This window comes from Saccopteryx leptura, chromosome 10, assembly GCF_036850995.1.
Source record: "Saccopteryx leptura isolate mSacLep1 chromosome 10, mSacLep1_pri_phased_curated, whole genome shotgun sequence".
Lineage (NCBI taxonomy): Eukaryota > Metazoa > Chordata > Mammalia > Chiroptera > Emballonuridae > Saccopteryx > Saccopteryx leptura.
Genome location: NC_089512.1, coordinates 63,688,713 through 63,714,651, shown reverse-complemented (window position 1 = coordinate 63,714,651; position 25,939 = coordinate 63,688,713). Strand labels below are relative to the sequence as shown.

At 40.4% G+C, this 25,939-nt stretch overlaps 1 protein-coding gene across 2 annotated transcripts in view; it reads left to right on the top strand.

Annotated features, from left to right (window-relative positions):
* PPP4R2 (protein phosphatase 4 regulatory subunit 2) overlaps positions 1–25,939 on the top strand; it is a 101,947-nt gene that overhangs the window by 61,116 nt on the left and 14,892 nt on the right. For both annotated transcript variants that reach the window (XM_066350655.1, XM_066350654.1), the window contains one exon: positions 15,416–15,586. In XM_066350655.1, coding sequence (XP_066206752.1) covers positions 15,416–15,586 — 171 coding nt within the window. The remainder of the gene's footprint in view (positions 1–15,415; positions 15,587–25,939) is intronic.

Below are 25,939 nucleotides of genomic sequence, written 5' to 3'. Positions count from 1 at the left end.
CCTCTCTGTCTCTCTCTTCCCTTCCTGCAGCGAGGCTCCATTGGAGCAAACATGGCCAGGGCGCTGGGGATGGCTCCTTGGCCTCTGCCCCAGGCGCTAGAGTGGCTCTGGTTGCAACAGAGCGACGCCCCGGAGGGGCAGAGCATCACCCCCTGGTGGGCAGAGCGTCGCCCCCTGGTGGGCAGAGCGTTGCCCCCTGGTGGGCGTGCTGGGTGGATCCCGGTCAGGTGCATGCGGGAGTCTGTCTGACTGTCTCTCCCCGTTTCCAGCTTCAGAAAAATACAAAAAAAAAAAAAAGTACATTCTTTTTTAATTTATTGTGTTTACATGAATTCAAGTGTCCCAGTGAATATAACTCCCTCACCCCCACCCCTGTGTCCCTTTTTATACCTTCTTTGCCCCCCTAACTCTAACTCTCTCCCCTTTTCCCTCTAGGATTTACTGTCCTGTTATCTATATCTCTGTGTTATGTATATATAGTTTTACTAATCCCTTTACCTTCTCTGATCCCATCCCCTCATTCCCCTTCCCTCTGACTGCTGTCCCTCTGCTCCCTGTGATCCTTCCTGTCTCTGCCTCTCTTCCATTCCTCAGTTCACTTTGTTCATTAGATTCCACATATATGTGAGATTATATGATATTTTTCTTTCTCCACCTGGCTGTTTCACTTAGCATAATAATCTCTGGTCTATCCATGCTGTCACAAAAGGTAAGATTTCCTTCTTTTTCACAACCGCATAGTGTTCCATTGTGTATATGTACTATAGCTTTTTAATCCACTCATCCATTGATGTGCACTTGGGCTGTTTCCAGATCTTGTCTATTGTCAACAATGCTGCCATAAACATGGGGGTGCATATGTTCTTTTGAATCAGTGGTTTGGTGTTCTTAGGATATATTCCTAAAAGTGGGATAGCTGGGTCAAAGGCAGTTCCATTTTAATTTTTTGAGGAAACCCCATACAGTTCTCCACAGTGGCTGCACAAGTCTGCATTCCCACCAGCAGTGCTGGAGGGTTCCCTTTTAACCATACCCTCTCTGGCACTTATGTTGTGTTGATATGTTAACGAGTGCCATTCTGACAGGTGTGAGGTGGTACTTCATTGTGGCTTTAATTTGCATTTCTTTGATAATTAGTGATGTTGAGCACTTTTTCATATGCCTATTGGCCATTGGTATGTCCTCTTTGGAGAAGTGTCTATTCAGTTCTTTTGCCCATTTTTTAAATTGGATTGTTTATCTTCCTGGTGTTGGTTTTACAAGTTCTTTATAAATTTTGGTTATTAACCCCTAATCAAACATATTGGCGAATATGTTCTCCCATTGTGTAAGTTGTCTTTTTATTTTGTTCATGGTGTCCTTTGCTGTGCAGAAGCTTTTTAGTTTCATATAGTCCCATTTATTCATCCTGTCCTTTATTTCACTTGCCCGGGAAGATAAATCAACAAATATATTGCTATGAGACAGTATTGGAGAGTTTACTGCTTATATTTCTTCTAAGATATTTATGGTTTCACGACTTACATTTAAGTCTTTTATCCATTTTGAGGGTTTTTTTTGTGAGTGGTGTAAGTTGGTGGTCTAGTTTCATTGTTTTGTATGCACCAGTTCAATTTTCCTAACACCATTTCTTTTTTTTATTACAAGGAGAGAGTCAGAGAGAGAAAATAGACAGGGACAGACAGATAGGAATGGAGAGAGATGAGAAGCATCAATCATTAGTTTTTTGTTGTGACACCTTAGTTGTTCATTGATTGCTTTCTCATGTGTGCCTTGACCATGGGGCTTCAGCAGACCGAGTAACACCTTGCTCAAGCCAACAACCTTGGGTCCAAGCTGGTGAGCTTTGCTCAAACCAAATGAGCCTGCGCTCAAGCTGGTGACCTTGGGGTCTCGAACCTGGGTCCTCTGCATCCCAGTCCGACGATCTAGCCACTGCGCCACCACCTGGTTAGGCCCAACACCATTTCTTAAAGCAACTGTTTGACTCCATTGTATACTCTTACCTCCTTTGTCAAATATCAATTGACCTTAAAGACGTGGGTTTATTTCTGGGTTCTGGGTTCTGTTTCATTGATCTGGATGCCTGTTCTTATGCCAGTACCAAGCAGTTTTGAGTATAATGGCCTTGATATCAGGAAGTGTGATACCTCCCACTTGATTCTTCATTTTCAAGATTGCTAAAGCTATTCGTGTTCTTTTTTGGTTCTATATAATTTTTTGGAATATTTGTTCTATATTTTTGAAGTATGCCATTGGTATTTTAATAGGAATTGAATTGAATTTATGGATTGCTTTGGGTAATATAGACCCTTTAATGATATTTAGTCTTCCTATATGCTTCCACTTGTTTGTATCTTCCTTGATTTCTTTTATCAATATTTTGTAATTTTCCAAGTACAAGTCCTTTACCTCCTTGGTTAAATTTACTCCTAGGTACTTTATTTGTTGTGTGGTTGTTGTTGCAATAGTGAAGGAGATTGTTTCCTTAATTTCTCTTTCAGACAGTTTATTGTTGGTGAATAAAAATTCCACTAATTTATGAATATTAATTTTATATCATGCCACTTTGCTGAATTCATTTATCAGATCTAGTAGTTTTTGACTGAGACTTTAGTTTTCTATGTACAGTTATCATGTCATCAGCAAATAATGATACTCTTATTTCTTATTTTCCTATTTGGATGTCTTTTATTTCTTCTTCTTGTCTGACTGCTGTGGCTAGGACTTCCAGAACTATGTTGAATAAGAGTGGTGAAAAGGGGCACCTTTGCCTTGTTCCTGATCTTAAGGGGGTTGTTTTTAATTTTTCCCCATTGAGTATGATGTTGGCTGTGGGTTTGTCACAGATGGGCTTTATCATGTTGAGGTATGTTCCCTGTATTCCCACTTTGCTGAGACTTTTGATCATGAATAGGTGCTGGATTTTATCAAACGCTTTTTCTGCATCTATTGATATTATGTGATTTTTACCCTTCCTTTTGTTTATGTGATGAATCACATTTATTGATTTGCGAATATTGTACCAGCCTTGCCTGCCCAGAATAAATCCCACTTGATGATGATGTATGATTTTTTTCATGTACTGCTGGATCCGGCTTGCTAATATTTTGTTGGGAATTTTAGCACCTAAATTCATCAGGGATATTGGCTTATAGTTGTTTTTTTTTTTGTAGTGTCTTTACCTGGTTTTGTAATGAGGATTATTCTTTCCTCATAAAAGGAGCTTGGAAGTGTTCCCTCCTCTTGAATTTTTTGAAATAGCTAGAAAAGGATAGGAGTTAATTCTTCTTTAACTATTTGGTAAAATTTGCATATGAAGCCATCTGGTCCAGAGCTTTTGTTTGCTGGGAATTTTTTGTTAACGGTTTCAATTTCATTTGTTGTAATCAGTCTGTTTAGGTTTTCTGATTCTTCCAGATTGAGTTTTGGAAGATTATGTATACTTTTAGGAATTTATCCATTTTGCCTAGGTTGTCCAGTTTTTTGTCATACAGATCTTCAAAATATTTTCTTACAAACCTTTGTATTTCTGTGATGTTAGTTTTGCACTTTCATTTCTAATTTTATTTATTTGGCTCCTCTTTTTTTCTTGAGGAGTCAGGTTAAAGTTTCATCAATCTTGATTACCATTTCAAAGAACCAGCTCTTGGTTTCATTGACCTTCTGTATTTCTTTTTTAGCCTCTGTCATTTAGTTCCGCTTTGATCTTTATTATTTCCTTCCTTCTACTTTCTCTGGGATTTATTTGTTCTTTTTCTAATTACTTTAGCTGCAGATTAAGTTCTTTATTTGAGCTCTTTTTTGCTTTTTAAGGTATGCCTGTAATACTATGAACTTCCCTCTTGGAATTGCTTTTGCTTTGTCCCATAAATTGAGTTGTTATATGTTTGTTTTCATTTGTATCAAGGAAATTTTTTATTTCTTTTGTGATTTCATTGTTAACCCATTTATTAATAAAATTAGCCTCCTAGTGTTTGAATGTTTTTCAGTGTTTCTATTGTAGTTGATTTCTAGTGTCATGCCATTGTGATCAGAGAAGATGCTTGATATGATTTCTTTTTTTGGGTGGATGACAGAGACAGAGTCAGAGAGAGGGACAGATAGGGACAGACAGACAGGAATGGATAGAAATTAGAAACATCAATTCTTCTTTGCAATTCCTTAGTTGTTCATTGATTGATTTCTCATATGTTTCTTGACCGGGGGCTACAGCAGACTGAGTGAGTGACCCCTTGCTCGAGCCAACGACCTTGGGTTCAAGCTGGTGAGCCCTGCTCAGAGCCCACACTTAAGCTGGCGACCTCAGGGTCTCGAACCTAGGACCTCTGCGTCCCAGTTCGATGCTCTATCCACTGTGCCACTGCCTGGTCAGGCGATACGATTGAAATCTTAAATTTATTGAGAGTCGTTTTGTGTCCTAACATGTGGTCTATCCTAGAGAATGTACCGTGAGCACTTGAATGTATATTCTGCTGCTTTGAGGTGAAAGTTTTTGAAGATATCAGTTAAATCTAGTTGATCTAGCATGTCATTTACGGCCCCTGTTTCTTTGTTAATTTTCTGTCTGGAGGAACTATCCATTGATGTAGGTGGGTTATTAAAATCCTCTACTATCATATTATTGCTGTTGAACTCGATTTTTATGTCCATCAAAATCTGCATTATATACTTAGGTGCTCCTATATTAGGCACATAGATATTTACAGTGGTTATATCCTCCTGTTGGATTGCTGACTTTATCATTACATGGTGACCTTCTTTATTTCTTACTATATATAGCCTTTATTTTAAAGTCTATTTTGTCAGATATAAGTATGGCTACCCCAGCTTTTTTTTTTTTATTTCCATTTGGGTGAAATACTTTCCTCCATCCATTCACTTTTAGTCTAAGTGTATCTTTTGTTCTGAAGTGGGTCTTGTGTAGACAGCATATGTACGGGTTGTTTTCTTATCCATGCAGCTACCCTATGTCTTTTGATTAGACCATTTGATTCTTTTACATTTAAAGTTATTATTGATATGTAGTTGTTTATTGCCATTTTACTTTTTAAATCCACAGTCCTCTTTTTCTTGATTTTTTTTCCCCTTTGTTCTTTTTACAGCAGACCCCATTAACATTTCTTGCAGTACTGATTTGGTTTTAATGAATTCCTTGAGTTTTTTTTCTTTTTTTCCATTCTTTTCTGGGAAGCTTTTTATTGCTCCTTCTATTTTAACTATTGCCTTGCTGAATAAAGAAGTCTTGGCTGTAGGTTCTTGCTTTGCATCACTATGAATATTTCTTGCCAATCCCTTCTGGCCTCAAGTGTTTCTGTTGAGATGTTGGATGTCATCCTTATGGGGGCTCCTCTGTAGGTAATGAACTGCTTTCCTCTTGCAGCTTTTAGTATTTTGTCTTTGGCACTTTAACTATGCTGTGTCTTACTATAGGCCTCCTTGAGTTCATCTTGAATAGAACACTCTGCTTCTTGAACTTGCATGACTTTCCTTCATCAATTTAGGGAAATTTTTAGCTATGATTTTTTCAAACAGGTTCTCTATCTCTTGTTCTTTCTCTTCTTTTTCAGGAACCCCTATTATGCGGATGTTGTTTCTCTTCGTGTTGTCACAGAGCTCTCTTACAGTTTTCTCAGACTTTCTGAGCCTCTTTCCTTTTACTGCTCTAATTTTGTGCTTTTATTTATCTTGTCTTCTAAATCGCTGATTCAATCCTCTGCTTCATCCATCCTGATATTAATTCCTTCTAGTGCAGTCTTCATTTCTGATACTGTATTTGTCATTTCTGGCTGGTATTTTGTTATGATTTCAGTGTTTTGTTTTGTTTTTTGATGCTTGCTATCTCTTTATTTAGGTGCTCTTTATGTCCATCCATTGTTGCTCTAAGTTCCTTGAGCATCCTAAAAATCAGTTTTAAACTCTGCATCTGGTATTTTGGTTACTTCCTCTTCATTCAGTTATTTTTTGGGGATTTTTCTTGTTGATTCATTGGGGTCGCATTTCTCTGCCCATTTTGTCTGTGTATTAGGTAGTGCTGTCTGACTTTGAAATTTTTGTGTGGTCTTTATGAAGAAGATGGGCTCAGTGGTACCGACCTCCAGGCCACTTGTTTTTCTTGTTCTAGTAATGCTTCTTGAGGGTACTATTTTCACTCTTGTTGTATGTGAGTATTAGATGCAGTTGGTCTTTTTGTGGGTACGTTTATCCCTTCAGGGTGGCTGGCTCTAAGGGTCAACCTTGATTACGTGTATTACACACTGTGCAATGTCTGTCCTGTTGGGCATATTTATTCTCCACACTGTCTGGTGCCTGCTAGACTCCACCTATGAGTGTGCTGCTTGTGTAGGTATTTAAGTCTAGAGTTGGTGCTGTCAGCCACCGTGTTGGCTCTAGTACTTTGGTTTGTGTCAGCTGTTGTTTGCAACCCTCTCTGAGCTACCAGTCTGCCACTACTGCACTTTTCACTGTTTGTGTCTGCGTTTTCTGTGTCTGGGTACTATGAGAGGGGCCAACCTTTGTGTAAAGATCAGCTTCCTTCCGCTTAGAGATGACAGCAGCTCCATAAAAGCCCCAAGCTATGTAAGATTTGTCTCCACTTTTCAGCTGCTCTTCCTCCTCTTGCAGCTGCCTGGTCTTCCCACAGAATCTTCTGTAGTAAGACTGTAGTGTGGGATCAAATTGGCCTCACCCAACCAACCCTTCTATAGGTTGCATGCTTGGTGGGTTAGGGTAGCTGATGTTGTGAATACAGCATTTGTGGGACCCCCTACTTCAGGAGTCTCATGGTCAGGAGCTCAGTACAAGGAATATGGCCCCTACTCCAGAGCTTTATCCCTCAGCCACTGCTGGATCTTCAAATTTTACTTCTCCTCAACATGGTGAGCAGCAGATTCACATAGTGAGTGTGGCCGACTGTCCCCTCTGCAGAAGTTTTTTCAGCTGTTGAGATCCCAGTCTCATGGAAGAAGACTGAGAATGCCTCTCATGGGTCCGATTGTCTCCCTCCCGAAGGTGGCTAAGTCCTTCGTCCAGATCCAGCAGTAGACTCACAGGGACCCACACTTTAAATGTCCATGCTCCGAGCCTCTCTCTCTTTCCCCTGTGGAATTTAGCTTAGCAGGACAGAATATCCAGTGCCCAGGCTGGCTGACTGTGAAGCTTACCCTATCCAATGCACATGAGCCGCTGGGCCTGGTGTGAGGGGCTTTTCCTTAGGATACCACTCTAGCAAGGGTTGTTAGCTCTTGAACCGATGCTTTCCGCAGCTGGCCCCTGGATGTGCCAGCCCTGGGCCTCCCAAGCAGGAACCCAGCTCAGACCAGTGGGAGACAGTGCTCGTGACTGGCTCTCAGCAACCTTCTTGGAGCTACAAGCAATTCAGAGTTTGTGGCTGCCTCTGCTAGGCCCAGGTGTACATGGAAATACCAAGCTGCACTCTTAGGCTGGGTTTTACTCAGTCTGGTCCTGGGGAACGTTCACTCAAACAGCCAAGTTTCCCTGAGTCCCGCCTCCTGCAGCCTGTCTGCTGGCTGCTTGTTGGGCTTAGTCACTGAAATCACTTCTGCTAGAGTCTAGAGCAGGGGTCCCCAAACTTTTTACACAGGGGGCCAGTTCACTGTCCCTCAGACCGTTGGAGGGCCGGACTATAAAAAAAACTATGAACAAATCCCTATGCACACTGCACATATCTTATTTTAAAGTAAAAAAAACAAAACGGGAACAAATACAATATTTAAAATAAGGAACAAGTAAATTTAAATCAACAAACTGACCAGTATTTCAATGGGAACTATGCTCCTCTCACTGACCACCAATGAAAGAGGTGCCCCTTCCGGAAGTGCGGTGAGGGCCGGATAAATGGCCTTAGGGTGCCGCAGTTTGGGAACCCCTGGTCTAGAGCCTGCAGCAGTTCAGTGATTAGAAAGGGTAGTGGGGCCTGACCTGTGGTGGCGCAGTGGATAAAGCGTCAACCTGGAAACGCTGAGGTTGCCGGTTCAAAACCCTGGGCTTGCCTGGTCAAGGCACATATGGGAGTTGATGCTTCTTGCTCTTCCCCCTTCTCTCTCTCTCCCCCCTCTCTATAATGAATAAAAAATAAATAAAAAAAAAGAAAGGGTGGTGGGTGTGGCTCCGCCCCTTGGCCCCAGGTGTCAGTCTGTCTAGACTTTTTTTCACAGACCTCGGTAGGGTGTAGCCCCTGAGATCCAGAGGTGTGGTCTGCCCCCTCTCCAGACAGTTTCAGCTGAGTCTCTTGTGAGTTGGAAGCACCAGTCATAGACTTGGAGAGTGTGTGGGGGTGGAGCTCCGGTCTCAACAGCAGAAAACTGAGTCAATGATACGCCCCCTGCCTCCAGTCCTCTCAGAATGACCCGTAGCCATCCCAAGGGGTAGGAGACACGCCCAAGGGTGGAGCACCTGCTTTTCCCCAGGCTGATGCTGCACAAAGGGGATGCTCTGCCCAAGAAAGATAGTGACTGCAGTACAGAGAATGATTCAGCACAGGGGTTCCTGTGACCATCCCCCACAGTGTCTCTTCCTGGGCCTCCAACTTGACACTCTTTACCTGCAACTCCAGTCCTCAGCTCTCTCCTGCCAGAGACCCGGGTAAGTGGCTGTGAACAAGGTTTTCTGTGCGGGCCCTTTAAAACAGAGCCTGTGTCCAAGGGGTGTCTCTCTCATGGACAGAAACTTAGCTCTTTTCACAGCTAAATGCTGTCTGGGTGCCTCTTCTAGGCTCTGGGGCTCTAGGCTGGGGCTGAGGACCCACACCTCTCAGGGCAACTCACCCCACAGTGAGAGTCCCTGTGGGCCGCTGCTCGCTCCTGGGAGTGGGGCAGCCCTTTCTGCATCTCCACCCTTCCTAGCAGTCTCGGTGTGGCTTTCTCGGTGATCCTTGGTTATAGACTCCTCTTAGTTTAGTCCAGTTTGTTTTTCAAGTTGATTGTTCTTAAATTAAGTTGTAATTCAGTTTGGTCCTGGGAGGTGGCAGTTGGAATGTCTGACTACTCTGTAGCCATCTTTCTTCCCCATCCCCTTCTTTTTTTTTTAGTTTTTATGCAATTTAAATTTCTTTTTGTTATAGTTAATGGCATGCATTGGTTTTTAAATTGGAGTTATAAAGGGCAACGACTCTTGGATTGAACATAACCACAAGGCAATTAATGTTTTACAAACATCACTTTTACATAGTTGTAGTTGTTTTTAAATGTAAAAAATTATGATCTGATAAAAACACCCCTTATTTTGTTTTAAGATTGAATCATGGCTTCTTTGAGTAGGCGTAAATGTAAGAATAGTCCTGACACCTTCTGTTATAAATGTGGCCGTTACACACTTCAACATCAGAGGCACAATATTTCATCATTTGTGACATGTGCATGTATTGCCTATTTTCAAGTTCCCCTTGGTGATCAAGACAAGAATTGGGCTCCTCATATTGTGTGTCATAATTGTGAGGAAATGCTTCGTGACTGGACAAAAGGAAAATGCAAAGGAGTGCCTTTTGGTATCCCCATGGTTTGGCATGAACCTAAGGACCACAGCAGTGACTGTTATTTCTGTCTGATCCATACAAAGGGCATCGGCAAGAAAGTCTTTTTTTTTTTTTTTTAAGTGAGAGAGAGAGGGACAGAGGCAGACAGGGACAGAGAAGCATCAATTCTTCATTGTGGCATCTTAGTTGTTCATTGATTGCTTTCTCATATGTGCTTTGACGGGGTCTACAGCAAACCGAGTGACCCCTTGCTCAAGCCAGCAACCTTTGGGCTCAAGGCAGCAATCATGGGGTCATGTCTATGATCCCACAGTCAAGCCATTGACCCTGCACTCAAGCTGGTGAGCCCTTGCTCAAGCCGGCGACCTTGAGGTTTCAAACCTGGGTCCTCAGCATTTCAGTCCATTGTGCTATCCATGAGCACCACCTGGCCAGGCCCAGTAAGTACATTCTTAAGGAAATTATTTTTGTTGTCAGATTTTTAGTTGATTTGCGCAGCACTTGTTTTTGTGCTCAAACTATATAATTGTCAAGGAAAGATAAGTTGTATTGAAGTAAAAAGCTGTATTTTTCACATTTTATAAAAGCAGTTGTTTTTTTCTATCAATACATGGGATAGTAACTCTAAAATTTCATCTCTTGGATCTAAATTAAATTAGAGTAAACTGTACTAGATATATTTGAAATTTTAAATACACTGTGTCCAGGCCCTGTCCAGGTCACTCAGTGGATAGAGTGTCATCTATGTGTGCTAAGGTCATGGGTTCAGTCCCCAGTGAGGCCACTATAAGAATCAACAAATGAGTGCACAGCTAAATGGAACAGCTTTTCTCTTCTCCCCTGCCCCTTCTCTCTCTCTCTCTCTCTCTCTCTCTCTCTTTCTCTCAAATCAGTGGAATGTTTTTTAAAATACAGTGTGTTCATAATTCATTTGTTTGTGTTACTTAATTATTCCTGTCTGTTAATTTAATGTCATAAAGTTTTTGCAGCTCTCTGTAGTTTGCTTTACCTTGGCTCTATCACTTCATGTCTGGCTATTTCCATCAATATGTGTGTGACTCTGTGCACGTGCTCCTGTGTGTGTCTGTACATAAGCACAGGGGTTTTTTGGCAGGGGATGTTACAGGTTGTTTGGCAAATGGTTAATAGGTAGATGGGGGGGGGGAGACCGTGTGTATGTGGAAATATTAATTCATAAGACATGATTTCGTGGGTGATTATTAATACTATACATAAAGAATTTTTAATTTAAGAAAATAATGCAAGACTCCTATTTCAGTGGTAACTTTCCATGGTGTGTTTAAGTATTATTTAAATGTCTGTGAGGAGTTCTAGTGAAATTTAAACATACATTTTAGTAACCACTGACAATTATACTAATCAGAAATTAATTAATATTAGGTATGTTAAAAATTATCATGTGCTGCCTTTCCTTTTAAACCTCAAATTCCCCTTCCTATGGAAAGGAGGGGAAAAGTAATCATATAAAATTTTTTTTTTTTTTTTTTTGTATTTTTCCGAAGCTGGAAACGGGGAGAGACAGTCAGACAGACTCCTGCATGCGCCTGACCGGAATCCACCCGGCACACCCACCAGGAGGCGACGCTCTGCCCACCAGGGGGCGATGCTCTGCCCCTCCGGGACATCGCTCTGTTGCGACCAGAGCCACTCCAGCGCCTGGGGCAGAGGCCAAGGAGCCATCCCCAGCGCCCGGGCCATCTTTGCTCCAGTGGAGCCTCGCTGCGGGAGGGGAAGAGAGAGACAGAGAGGAAGGAGAGAGGGAGGGGTGGAGAAGTAGATGGGCGCCTCTCCTGTGTGCCCTGTCCGGGAATTGAACCCGGGACTTCTGCACGCCAGGCTGACGCTCTACCACTGAGCCAACCGGCTAGGGCCAATTTTTTTTTAAGAGTAATATAATTTAAATGCCATATACCATATAATTCACTCATTTAACGAATTAAATTGCCAGGTCAAATGTTAACTTTGTACTTCATTTTTTGAGGAACTATTAAACTATTTTCCAAAATGCCATACCATTTTACATATTCCCCTGCAATTTCCCTACATCCTCCTCAACACTTGTTACTATCCTGCATCTTTTGAATCAAAGCCATGCTATTGGGTATAAAATAGTATCTCATTGTGTTTTTTATTTACATTTGTTAAACATCATCTTTAGAGAAGTGCCTGAACTTCTGTCCATTTTTTTTTAAACTTTTAATTGGGGTAAAATATACATAACATAAACTTTAGCATTTTAAGTGTGCAATTCAGTGACATTTACCAAAGGCACCACTGTCACCCACTTCCAGACCTTTCTCATCTTCGTAGACTTAAACCCCAGTGACAATTATACAGTAATGCTTCACCTTCTTCTCCCAGCCCCTGGCAAATCCCTTTTTGTTCTCTGTCTCTTTGAAATTGACTATTGTAGGCCCTGGCCAGTTGGCTCAGTGGTAGAGTGTCGGCCTGGCGTGTGGAAGTCCCGGGTTCGATTCCCGGCCAGAACACACAGGAGAGGCACCCATCTGCTTCTCCACTCCTCCCCCTCTCCTTCCTCTCTGTCTCTCTCTTCCCCTCCCGCAGCCGAGGCTCCATTGGAGCAAAAGATGGCCCGGGCGCTGGGGATGGCTCCTTGGCCTCTGCCCCAGGCGCTAGAGTGGCTCTGGTCGCGACAGAGCGATGCCCCGGATGGGCAGAGCATCACCCCCTGGTGGGCGTTGCCGGGTGGATCCTAGTCCGGCACATGCGGGAGTCTGTCTGACTGCCTCCCCGTTTCCAGCTTCAGAAAAAAGAAAAAAAAAAGAAATTAACTATTGTAAATAATTCATTTAATGGAAGCATAAAATACTTGTTCATTTGTGTCTGCTTATTTCCCTTAGCCTATGTCTCTTCAAGTTTTATCCATGACTCATCATGTGTCAAAATTTCCTTTTTAAGGCTGAATAATAACCCTTTGTACATGTATATACCACACTTTGCTTATCCATTTATCTGATGGTGGACATTTAGGTAATTTATAACTTTTGGCTGTTGTGAACAATGGTGTACATGTGTGATTGAGTACTTGCTTTCATGTCTTTTGTGTGTCTCTGTGGAAATGGAATTGCTGGGTCATGTGGCAACACTATTATTATTATGATTATTATTATTTTGAGTAACTACTATACAGTTTTCCAAAGAGGCTGCACCATTTTACATTCCCACCAGCAATGCACAGGGTTCTTTATATCCTTGCCAGCCAAATTTTGTTATTTTATGTATTTTAAAATTTTTGGATAACAAAACTCCATCCTAATGGATATAGAGTTGTATCTCATTGTGGTTTTGATAAATTTCCCTAATGATTAGTGATGTTGAGCATCTTTTTTTTTTTTTTAGAGAGAGAGAGAGGGATAGACAGGGACAGACAGACAGGAATGGAGAGAGATGAGAAACATCAATCATTAGTTTTCCATTGCACGTTGCAACACCTTAGTTGTTCATTGATTGCTTTCTCATATGTGCCTTGACCGTGGGCCTTCAGCAGACCGAGTAACCCCTTGCTGGAGCCAGCGACCTTGGGTTCAAGCTGGTGGGCTTTTCCTCAAACCAGATGAGCCCGCACTCAAGCTGGCGACCTTGGGGTCTCAAACCCGGGTCCTCTGCATCCCAGTCCGACACTCTATCCACTGCACCACCGCCTGGTCAGGCTATGTTGAGCATCTTTTGATGTGCTTTTTGGCCGTTAGTATATCTTTGGAGAAAAGTTTATTTAAGTAGTTTACCCATTTTTCAGTAGGGTTATTTTTGTTGAGTTGTAGTTCTTTATGTATCCTGGATATTAATACCATATTAAATATGTGGTTTGTGAATGTTTTCTTCAATTTTGTGGATTGCCTTTTCACTCTTGGTGGCATATATAAATTTTTGTGTTTTTTTATGTAATTTATTTCTTTTGTTGCCTTTGCTTTTTTGTTTGGTTTGGTATCACAAAATATCTTTTATATCAACACTGGTTGATGTCTTGGGAATGTATCAGGAAACTCCCAAGTTTATAGTGACAAACATTTTTTTTTTTTTTTTGTATTTTTCTGAATCTGGAAACGGGGAGAGTCAGACAGACTCCCGCATGCGCCCGACCGGGATCCACCCAGCACGCCCACCAGGGGCAATGCTCTGCCCACCAGGGGGTGATGCTCTGCCCCTCTGGGGCGTCGCTCTGCCGTGACCAGAGCCACTCTAGCGCCTGGGGCAGAGGCCAAGGAGCCATCCCCAGCGCCCAGGCCATCCTTGCTCCAATGGAGCCTTGGCTGCGGGAAGGGAAGAGAGAGACAGAGAGGAAGGAGGGGGGGGGGTGGAGAAGCAAATGGGCGCTTCTCCTATGTGCCCTGGCCGGGAATCGAACCCGGGTCCCCCGCACGCCAGGCCGACGCTCTACCGCTGAGCCAACCGGCCAGGGCCAGTGACATTTTTAAACTTGAATATTTTGCTTCAGTTTAATCAATCATTGGCCACAAATATTTGAGTTGTTTATCTTGAAGTGATAGACTCACTATTTTTTTTTTTTTAGACTCACTATTTTTGAGAAAAGGTTTACCAAATGTCTACTGGTTTAAATAACATATTTGACCATTCTTAGTAAAAATGACTTTTTATGAAAAACAGCAGTTAGTTCAGCTGGTAACAATAGTCAATTATTTTTTTCTTGAGATGTCCATAGTATTGTATTTTGATATGCAGGAGAAGTGTGTACTTCTCATTTTGTTACATATAAGGTAAAAATATGTGTATTCAGAAGTGGATATTTCATAAAACTAGTAAATTTTTGTTTTATTAAACTTTCAGTGAAACAGGTTTCTTGTTTGTTTTACTGTGAGATTGTGGTGATGAAGATGATGATGTCTGTTATTAGTATAGTTTGGTATTGCTGTCTTGATTTGTAGTAAGTCCCAACAATGAAGATGTCAACACAGTGAAAAAGTCAACTATTGTAAAAATAACTTTTACCTGTTGGACCATACTTTGAGAACTGCTACCTAACTTACAGGGTTGCCAGATGGGATGGAAGAGTGATTGCAGATTAGCCTCCCCCCCCCCCCTTATTTTGTTTAAGTAGTCACCTGTGTAAGGGTCCTATCTGCTGCCACTAAAGGATGTACTGTTTGGGGAAATGGTTAGCCTTCCTGACTCTTGTATCTATGGATTTAGACTCTTCAGGCAAGTATCAAAGCAAAATTACCTTGTGTTAGTGGTAAAGTAATGAGGGTACGGGGATAAAAATATGTTTATATTAACTAGATAAATGTATAGATAGATATGAAAAGTATAGAAGGACATTATTTCTGTTTTACAGTATATGTTGGAAAGAACCTATTATATACCTTTCCAGTAATAAAACATACTGAAAATAAAAGCTGAAAGCAAAAGAAAAAGGAGAGATTGAAGTTTATTTTGTTGTGTAACAAATACAAAAAAAATCCTTTACTAGGCTATATAATCATTATAGTAGGGTATGGTGTCATTCTGACTCATAAGTGTGAACTTGGGCCGTTATCTAATAACCTATTTTAAATGAGGCAGTAACACCTTCCTGTTTAGATTTGTTATATGACATAAAATCAAAACAAAATAATATTTTTAAAATGCTAAGAATAGGATGTAGCACATAATAGCTTTCAGCTGGAGGTAGTTCATTTTTAAAGTTTTTATCAGAGATTTGGGTTTCGTTTGGGTCAGGAGTTGGGAGAAGTGGATGGAACCAGGTTGGAGCTTGTGACTCACATTGATCAGGCATGGTGCATACTGCTGAACAAAGACATTCTTTAATTACTGTTTACTTAGATTTTCACTTTGTTAGCATTACTGTATTCTGTATTTGTGCTTTATGTTCAAGAATTGTAAAGATACATGATACTATTTTTTTTAATTTTTTGCTTATAGGATTCAGTGGTCCCAATTTAAAGGCTATTTTACTTTCAAGCTGGAGAAAGTGATGGATGACTTCAGAACTTCAGCTCCTGAACCAAGAGGGCCACCCAATCCTAATGTTGAATATATTCCCTTTGATGAAATGAAGGAAAGAATACTGAAAATTGTCACTGGATTTAATGGGTATGCACTTACTACTATTTTAGAGGTTTGCTTTTTAGAATTTTTTAAAAAAAGTTTTGATGTCTCTGTTTGATAACTGATTATCTGTTAGAATAAGTTCTCTGTCTCTATTGGCAAATATAGTAGTTACTGATTTTCAACTTACAAGTATTTAAATATGTACAGCTTAAAAAAATTTTTTTATAAGAGTTTATTTGAGGCAAACTGACAACCTATGCTGGGAAAGCAAGATCTCAAATGTGTACATTTGAGAATAAGTTTTACAGTTTCTTTTTGCATTTGAAATTAAGAGAGGGAGTAAGGAAGATTACAGAAAGTGGGAGAAAGCAAGGCAGGGACTGGATTACAGAAAATGGACAGGGCTTGTTTAAGGCAAAGATAAGCCTTTTAGTAAAGAAGTTGTACGCCTGGGGCTTGACTCTGCCCCATGACCTTCCTAGTTAGGAAATTATGATTAGATCAGCCTGTGTGGTTGCATGGCGTAGGACCTCTTTTATAACTATAGTACCCCTTTTATGTAATAAATCAGTCTGAAGGATGCATTGATGACCAACCTTTTGGTTCAATAGGGTGGTCTCACAGCTCTAGGAAGGCTTATTCTAGATGCCTCAGTATGGATATTGTCCTATTGACAATTGGGGTCTGAATAGAGGCTAAATTTTCCCCAAAAGGGAAGGGCAGGTAAATGGAAGGCAGTCTGAAAGCTAACTTCATTGCAGAGGGCTGGACACTCTCTGGATCATTTTTATAACAATCATGATTCCAATTTTGTCATCTTATTTTTCTGTATTTGGCATCTAGTATAACATTTATTTTATACATGTTCAATAATCATAAACAATTGGACTATATAAAGAAACAAAAAGAGCAAGTATAACTATTATTATGACTAATATCATTAGACTGATAAAGACAATCAAACAAAATTCTGAGTTCAACATCAATCCGTAGGCACACAGGCCTTATCAGTGTCTTGAGATAGCTGTCTACTTCTAGTATCAGCAGCTTTTTGCTTTTTGTGTTTGTGTGTGTGTGTGTGTGTGTGTGTGTGTATGTGTGTGTGTGTGAATGAGACAGAGAAACAGAGTGACAAATAGGGACAGACAGACAGGAAGGGATAGAGATGAAAAGCATCAATTCTTCGTTGTGGCACCTTAGTTGTTCATTGATTGCTTTCTCATATGTGCCTTGACTGGGGGGCTCCAGCAGACCAAGTAACGCCTTGCTCAAGCCAGCGACCTTGGGTTCAAGCTGGTGAGCTGTGCTCAAGCTGGTGACCTTGGGGTTTCGAACCTGGGTCTTCTGCGTCCCAGTCCGACACTCTATTCACTGCGCCACTGTGTGATCAGGCTGTCAGCAGCTTCTTATTTTCGAGGAGTCGTTGATGTCCATTGTAGGTGAAGGCAAGTGTCACAGGTAGGGGTTAAATGTCCATTTCTGGTTAGGTGCTTGGTAAGTTCCCTTCCAACAAGATTGAATGGAGAGAGTCTTTTGTTTGATGTCCTTTCCAAAATATCTAAAGTCTTTGTCTCCTGGGAGCTCCCTGTGCAAGGAAGCAGCTACCCACTTGGCATTTTCTTGAAGTGACTATCAAACCTTGGCAGTAGTGTCAGATATGTCCTTTCAATAATACCAGCTCATAAGTTTCTTATGTAAGTTCAGTTTAAATGCGCTGTGGTGCATAAGAACTGAAAAAGAGAGGGAGCCAGGGAGCAGGGAAGAACCAGTGACTGTCTTGGGTTTCCCATAGCCCCAGCTATTCATTTCTTCTTCTTTTTTTTTTTTTAATCACTTAATTTTCCCATACAGTTTAATGTAAAAGACAGATTCTTTGAGATGTTCCAGATGCCCTTCTGAATCACTGGAAATTTATTTCTACATATATTGAGGGTTTTTTTTTAACCTTTTAAACCTCAATTTCTAATGAAAACTAAGAAATAAGCGATTCACGTTTTAGCTTGGCAGATACGTGAATACATTTTAGAACCTCTAGATTCTAGAAAACAGGCTTTTACTGGTAGACGTATTTAAGATGTAGTTCATAGACATCAAAGACAATTAACAGACTTATTTTTGTAAAACCAAGATAAAATAAAGACAATGGTTTTACTTTTTAAAATTTTTATTAATTTTAATTTACTGTGCTAACATGGATTCATTTGACCCACTCAAAACAACTCCCTCACCTCAACCCCCTTATTCCCCATTATACACCCTTTGCCCCCTCCCCTAACTCTCTTCCCCCTTCCCTCTGGGATTTGCTGTCCTGTTATCTGTATATCTGTGTTATACATATATAATTTCACTAATCCCTTCACCTTCTCTGATCCCATCTGCCTTCCCTCTGACAGCAGTCCCTCTGTCCCTCTGCTTCCCTCTGACTACTGTCCCTCTGTCCCTCTGCTTCCCTCTGACAGCAGTCCCTCTGTCCCTCTGCTTCCCTCTGACTACTGTCCCCGTGTCTCTGCCTCTGTCTCTATTCCATTCCTCAGTTCTCTTTGTTTGTTAGATTACACATATAAGTGAGATCATATGATATTTGTCTTTCTCTGCTTGGATTATTTCACTTAGAATAATAATCTCCAGGTCCATTCATGCCATTGCAAAAGATAAGATTTCCTTTTTTTCACGGCCACGAACCATTCCATTGTGTGTATGTACCACAGCTTTTTAATCCACTGGTCCAGTAACAGACACTTGGGCGGTTTCCAGGTCTTGGCTATTGTAAACAATGCTGCAATAAACATGGGGGTGCATATCTTATTTTGAATTAGTGATTTGGTATTCTTAGGATATATTCCTAAAAGTGGCATAGCAGGATCAAAAAGCACTTCCATTTTTAATTTTTTGAGGAAATGCCATACTATCTCCACAGTGGCTGCACAAGTCTGTATTCCCACCAGCTGTGTTGGAGGGTTCCTTTTTCTCCACAACCTCGCTAGCACTTACTGTGTGTTGATTTGTTAATGAGCACCATTCTGACAGGTGTGAGGTGATATCTCATTGTGATTTTAATTGGAATTTCTCTGATGATTAGTGACGTTGAACAGTTTTTCATGTGCCTATTGGCCATCTATATGTCCTCTTTGGAGAAGTGTCTATTCAGTTCCTTTGCCCATTTTTTAATTGGATTGTTTACCTTCTTGGTATTAAGTTTTAGAAGTCCTTTATAAATTTTGGTTATTAGCCCCTTATCAGATGTGGCGAATATGTTCTCCCATTGTATGGGTTGTCTTTTATTTTATTCATGGTGTCTTTAGCTGTGCAAAAGCTTTTTAGTTTCATATAGTCCCATTTGTTCATCCTGTCCTTTATTTCACTTGCCTGAGGAGATAAATTGGCAAAAATATTGCTACGAGAGATATCTGAGAGTTTACTGCCTATTATTTCTTCCAAGATGTTTATGGTTTCAAGACTTACATTTAAGTTTTTTATCCACTTTGAGTTTATTTTTGTGAATTGTGTAAGTTGGGTGGTCTAGTTTCACTTTTTTATGTATACCAGTCCAATTTTTCCATCACCATTTATTAGAGACTCTCTTTACTTCACTGTATATGCTCTTACCTTCTTTGTCAACTATCAGTTGACCGTAACGGCGTGGTTTTATTTCTGGGTTCTCTGTTCTGTTCCATTGATTCATATGCCTGTTCTTATGCCAGTACCAAGCTGTTTTGATTACAATGGCGTTGTAGTATAATTTGATACCATGAAGTGTGATAGCTCCTACTTTATTCTTTATTTTCAAGATTGCTGAGTTTATTCGTGTTCTTTTTTGGTTTCATATAAATTTCTGGAATGTTTGTTTTATATCTTTGAAGTATGCCATTGGTACTTTAATAGGAATTGCATTGAATTTATAGATTGCTTTGGGCAATATAGACATTTTAAAAATGTTTATTCTTCCTATCCATGAACACAGTATATGCTTCCACTTGTTTGTATGTTCTTTGATTTTTTTTATCGATGTCTTATAATTTTCTGAGTGTAAGCCTTTTACCTCCTTGTTTAAATTTACTCCTAGGTACTTTATTTGTTGAGTTGTTATTGCAATAGTGAAGGGGATTGTTTCCTTAATTTCTCTTTCAGACAGTTTATTGTTGGTGTGTAAAAATGCCACTGATTTCTGAATATTAATTTTATATCCTGCCACTTTTGCTGAATTTATATATCAGATCTAGTAGTTTTTTGACTGAGGCTTTAGGGTTTTCTATATACAGTATCATGTCATCAGCAAATAATGATTGTTTTATTTCTTCTTTTCCAGTTTGGATGCCTTTTATTTCCTCTTCTTGTCTGATTGCTGTGTCTAGAACTTCCAGAACTATGTTGAACAAGAGTGGTGAAAGGAGGCAGCTCTGCCTTGTTTCATTTCTTAAGGGGATTGCTTTTAATTTTTGCCCATTGAGTATGATGTTGGCTGTGGGTTTGTCATAGATGGCCTTTATTATGTTGAAGTATGTTCCCTGTATTCCCACTTTGCTGAAAGTTTTGATCATGAATGGGTGCTGGATTTTATCAAATGCTTTTTCTGCATCTCTTGATATTATATGATTTTTATTCTTCCTTTTGTTTATGTGTTGAATCATGTTTATTGATTTGTGAATATCGTACCACACTTGCCTCCCCAGAATAAATCCCACTTGATCATGATGTGTGCCTTTTTTTAATGTATTGCTGGATCCAGTTTGCTGATATTCTGTTGAGAATTTTAGCATCTATGTTCATCAGGGATATTGGCCTGTAGTTTTCTTTGTATTGTCTTTACTTAGTTTTGTAATGAGGATCAAGCTTGCCTCATAAAAGAGCTTGGAAGTCTTCCCTCTTGAATTTTTTGAAATAGCTTGAGAAGTATAGGTGTTAGTTCTTCTTTGAGTATTTGGTAAAATTCGCCTGTGAAGGCATCCGGCCCAGGACTTTTGTTTGTTGGAAGTTTCTTGATAACTGTTTCAATTTCATTTGTTGTAATTGGTCTGTTTAAGTTCTCTGATTCTTCCAGATTGAATTTTGGAAGGTTGTATATTTCTAGAAATTTATCCATTTCACCTAGGTTGTCCAATTTTTTGGCATACTGATCTTCATAGTATTTTTTTACAATTCTTTGTATTTCTGCAGTTTCAGTTGTTACTTCTCCATTTTCATTTCTAATTTTGTTTGAATCCTCTCTTTTTTTATTGATGGGTACTGTTAAAGTTCAGCAATCTTGTTTACCTTTTCAAAAAACCAACATTGATCTTCTGTATTGTTTTATTAGCCTCTGTGTCATTTATTTTCGCTCTCATCTTTATAACTTCTTTCCTTCTGCTTCCTCTGGGCTTTATTTGTTGTTCTTTTTCTAGTTCTTTTAGATGCAGAGTTATTTATTTGAGCCTTTTCTTCCTTCTTAAGGTCTGCCTATAATGCTATGAACTTCCCTCTCAGGACTGCTTTTTCTGTGTCCCATAAATTTTGAGTTGTTGTATGTTCATTTTCATTTGTTTCAGGGAGGAAATTTTTTATTTCTTCCATGATCTCGTTTTTAACCCATTTATTATTTAATATCATGCTATTTAGTCTGCAAGTGTTTGAATGTTTTTCAGTTATTCTATTGTAGTTGATTTCTAGTTTCATGCCATTGTGATCAGAGAAGATGCCTGATATGATTTCAGTATTAAATTTATTGAGACTCATTTTGTGTCCTAACATGTGGTCTACTATCCTTGAGAATGTACCATAAGCACTTGAAAAGAATGTATATTCTGCTACTTTAGTGTGAAAGGTTCTGAAGATACCAATTAAATCCACTTGATGTAGTATGTCATTTAATGCCACTATTTCTTTGTTAATTTTTTGTCTGGAGGATCTATCCATTGATGTTAGTGGGGTATTAATATCTTCTAATGGCATATCGTATTGCTGCTGATTTCGCCTTTTGTATCCATCAAAATCTGCTTTATATATTTAGATGCTCCTATATGAGGTGCAGAAATATTTACAATGGTTATATCCTCCTCTTGGATTGCTCCCTTTATCATTATGTAGTGACCTTCTTTATCTCTTACTGTACCTTTTGTTTTAAAGGCTATTTTGTCAGGTGTAAGTATTGCTACCCCAGCTTTGTTTTTTATTTCCATTTGCGTGAAGTACCTTTTTTCATTTCTTCATTTTCAGTCTATGTGTATCCTCTTCTGAGGTGGGTCTCTTGTAGACAGCATGTGTACGGGTCCTGTTTTCTTATTTATGCAGCTACCCTATGTCTTTTGATTGGAGCATTTAATCCATTTACATTTAAAGTTATTATTGACATGTACTTATTTATTGTTATTTTCTTTAAATCTACAATCTTCTTTTTCTTGATTTCTTTTTCTTTTTTTCCTTTGCTCTTTCTACAGCAGGCCCCTTAGCAATTCTTGCTGTACTGGTTTGGTTGTAATGAGTTCCTTGAGTTTTTTTTGTCCTGGAAGTTTTTTATGTCTCCTGCAATTTTAAACAATAGCCTTGCTGGATAAATTAGTCTTGGTTGTAGGTTCTTGCTTTGCATCACTTTGAATATTTCTTGCCAGTCCCTTCTGGCCTCAAGTGTTTTTGTTGAGATGTTGGATGTTATCCTTATGGGGGCTCCTCTGTAGGTAATTAACTGCTTTTCCCTTGCAGCTTCTAGTATTCATTCTTTGTCTTTTAACTTTGGCATTTTAATTATGATGTGTCTGGTTTAGGCCTACTGGGGTTCCTCTTCAATGGGACTCACAGTGCAGCTTGAAATTTTGTGACCTTTTCCTTATCAATATAGAAGTTTTCAAGTATGATTTCTTCAAACAGTTTCTCTATCCCTTGTTCGTTCTCTTCTCCTTCAGAAACCCCCAGTGATCACGTGGATATTTTTTTTTCATATTGTCACAGAAATGTTGAGAATTTTCTCAATATTTTTAAGCCCCTTTTCTTTTTGCTGCTTTTCTCCTGTGCTTTTATTTATCTTGTTCTTTAAATTGCTGATTTGATCCTCTACTTTATCCAGCCTGCTGTTGATTCCTTCTAGTGCAGTCTTAATTTCTGATATTGTATTTGCCATTTGTGACTGGTTTTTTGTTGGATTTCAATGCCGTTTTGTGTTTTTGTTGTTGTATTTTTCTGAAGTTGGAAATGGGGAGGCAGTCAGACAGACTCCCGCATGCGCCCGACTGGGATCCACCCGGCATGCCCAACGGGGTGATGCTCTGCCCATCTGGGGCATTGCTCTATTGCAACTAGAGCCATTCTAGCGCCTGAGGCAGAGGCCATAGAGCCATCCTCAGTTCCCAGGCCAACTTTGCTCCAGTGGAGCCTTGGCTGCGGGAGGGGAAGAGAGAGACAGAGAGGAAGGAGAGGGGGAGGGGTGGAGAAGCAGATGGGCGCTTCTCCTGTGTGCCCTGGCCAGGAATCGAACCCGGGACTCCTGCACGCCAGGCCGACACTCTACCACTGAGCCAACCAGCCATGGCTACATTTGTTTTTTTCATGGGTATGGTTATCCCTTCTGGCTGTCTGGCTATAAGGGTCAACTGCTTAAAAGGCTGGGGTTCCCGGAGTCCCGCCTCCTGCAGCTTCTTTTTCCTGGCTGCTTGTTTGGGTCTGCTGCTGAAAAAACCTCTGCTAGAGTCTAGAGCAGTGGTAGTCAACCTAGTCCCTACCGCCCACTAGTGGGCGTTCCAGCTTTCATGGTGGGCGGTAGCGGAGCAACCAAAGTATAAATAAAAGGATAGATTTAACTGTGGTAAGTTGTTCTGTAAAGATTTATTCTGCCAAACTTAGCAAAAATCCGACATAAAGTACTTGGTAAGTGATTATTATTATATGCTTTAAATTGCTGTAACTCTGCTTTATAAAATTTATAAAGTTACTTCCCTACTTTATAAATCACCATTACTGTAGAACCAGTGGGTGGTTAGAAAATTTTACTACTAACAGAGATACAAAAGTGGGTGGTAGGTATAAAAAGGTTGACTACCCCTGGTCTAGAGCAGTGGTCCCCAACCTTTTTTGGGCCATGGACTGGTTTAATGTCAGAAAATATTTTAACAGACCGGCCTTTAGGGCGGTATGGATAAATGTATCACGTGACCGAGACAAGCATCAAGAGTGAGTCTTAGATGGATGTAACAGAGGGAATCTGGTCATTTAAAAAAAATAAAACATAGTTCAGACTTAAATATAAATAAAATGGAAGTAATGTAAGTTATTTATTCTTTCTCTGTGGACCGGTACCAAATGGCCCACGGACCAGTACTATACCGTGGCCCAGGGGTTGGGGACCACTGATCTTGAGCATGCAGCAATTCAGGGATTAGGAAGGGTGGAGGATGTAGCTCCTCCCCTCGACCTCAGGTGTCAGTCTGTCCAGACTTTTTTTACAAACCTCAGTAGGGTGTGGCCCCAGGAGTCTGGTGGTTGTGCATTCTGAGACCCAGAGGTGTGATCTGCCCGCATATTGGACAGTTTCTACTGAGTCTCCTGTGATGTGGAAGCACCAGTCTTAGAGTCAGGAGTGTGTGGTGGAAAACTTCGGCCTCAGAACCCTGAACCTGAATCACTGATGCACCCGTGATTCCTGGCCTCTCAGTACAGAGCCGGCACCATGACTGCGGTAGGAGAGATTTCTGAAGGTGGAGCAGTTGCATTTCCCCAGGCTGATGCTGCTCAGATAGGATGCTCTACCCAAGAAAGATAATGACTGCAGTATTGGAGAATGACTCAACACAGGGTTTCTGGTGGCTGTTCCCCACAGTTTCTCTCTCTGGGCCTCAAACTTTACACTTCTTGCAACTCTAGTTCTCTCAGCTCCTTCTGCACCAGAGCCCTGGGTAAGTGGGTTTGTGTAGGAGACAGGTTATAAGCTGGCAAAGTCCTTATAGCCTAAGACAGGAGTCCCCAAACTTTTTACACAGGGGTCCAGTTCACTGTCCTTCAGACCGTTGGAGGGCCGGACTATAAAAAAAACTATGAACAGTTCCCTAAGCATACTGCATATATCTTATTTTAAAGTAAAAAAACAAAATGGGAACAAATACAATATTTAAAATAAAGAACAAGTAAATTTAAATCAACAAACTGACCAGTATTTCAATGGGAACTATGGGCCTGCTTTTGGCTAGTGAGATAATCAATGTGCTCCTCTCACTGACCACCAATGAAAGAGGTACCCCTTCTGGAAGTGCGGTGGGGGCCGGATAAATGGCCTCAGGGGGCTGCAGTTTGGGGACCCCTGGCCTAAGGCTTAGTTTAAGTTAAGCCTTTCCCACTCTTTTAATACTAAGATCTTTTACAACATCCTTCTAATACTAAGATCTTCTCAAAATAGCTTTTCCCCACATCCTTGACTGTTGCATGATGGGGAGTAGTACACTGTTATGAGGAATCCCATTTATGCCTCAGTTAAGTGGCTTTGTATCAGAAACTTCCTTATTTGTATATTGGCTTAAAGGCTTTAATTTTCTACACTATAAAATAAAGCAGTCGAGGAGGCTCTCTCTCTGTTCCTGCCATCAGCATTGCAGAGGCCTCCCGATCCCATCCTCTTTTCTCGGTGAGTCTGTTTTCTTAATTCCATATCGTTTTCCCTTAGGACCTGGAATTACTAGCTGCGCTGGTTCCCGGCAGGTGTGACCAAGATTTCCTGCGCAGGCTCTTTAAAACAGAGCCTGTATCTCTGAGAGCTCCATCGCTTTTCTCGTAGACTGAAACCTGCCTCTTTTCACTGCCCAGTGCTGTGTAGGCATCTTTTCTAAGCTCCAGAGCTCTAGGCTGGGTCTCTGGGCCTGAGGCTGAGCACCTACACCTCTCATGGCAATCCTCTCTGCAGTGAGAGGCCCTCTGAACTTTCAACCACGGCTGGCTCCTTGGAGCACGGCAGTCCCTCTGTCTCTGCCCTTTCTACCAGTCTTGGTGTGACTTTTTCTGTGATCCTTGCTTATAGACTACTCTTCATTAAGTCCAAAGTTAGTTTTTTAAGATGATTGTTCTTAAATTAATTAGCAATCGGATTTGGTCCTGGGCGGTGGCAGTTGGAACGTTGGTACTTTGCTGCCATCTTGGAATGGACATGTCTGTTTTACTTAAATCTAAAAACTCAAGCTAGCTTTTATTTACTAACGATTAATCTTAGGTCACACTAACTTGAATAGCATTTGAGGTAGTTTCTATATTTCTAAGAGTTTTAGAATATCCAATCCTTATAGGGACTTGACTTTCAATTAATTTTAACAATACTATGCAGATGTAGAAATTTCACATTTACAACATGCATATCTAGACATACATGGATAGACACAAAACTTGGGTTCAAATTATGGAGGCTTTGCAATTTTTAGCTGTCTTTGGCAAATCAAGTCCCAAAAGACCTTC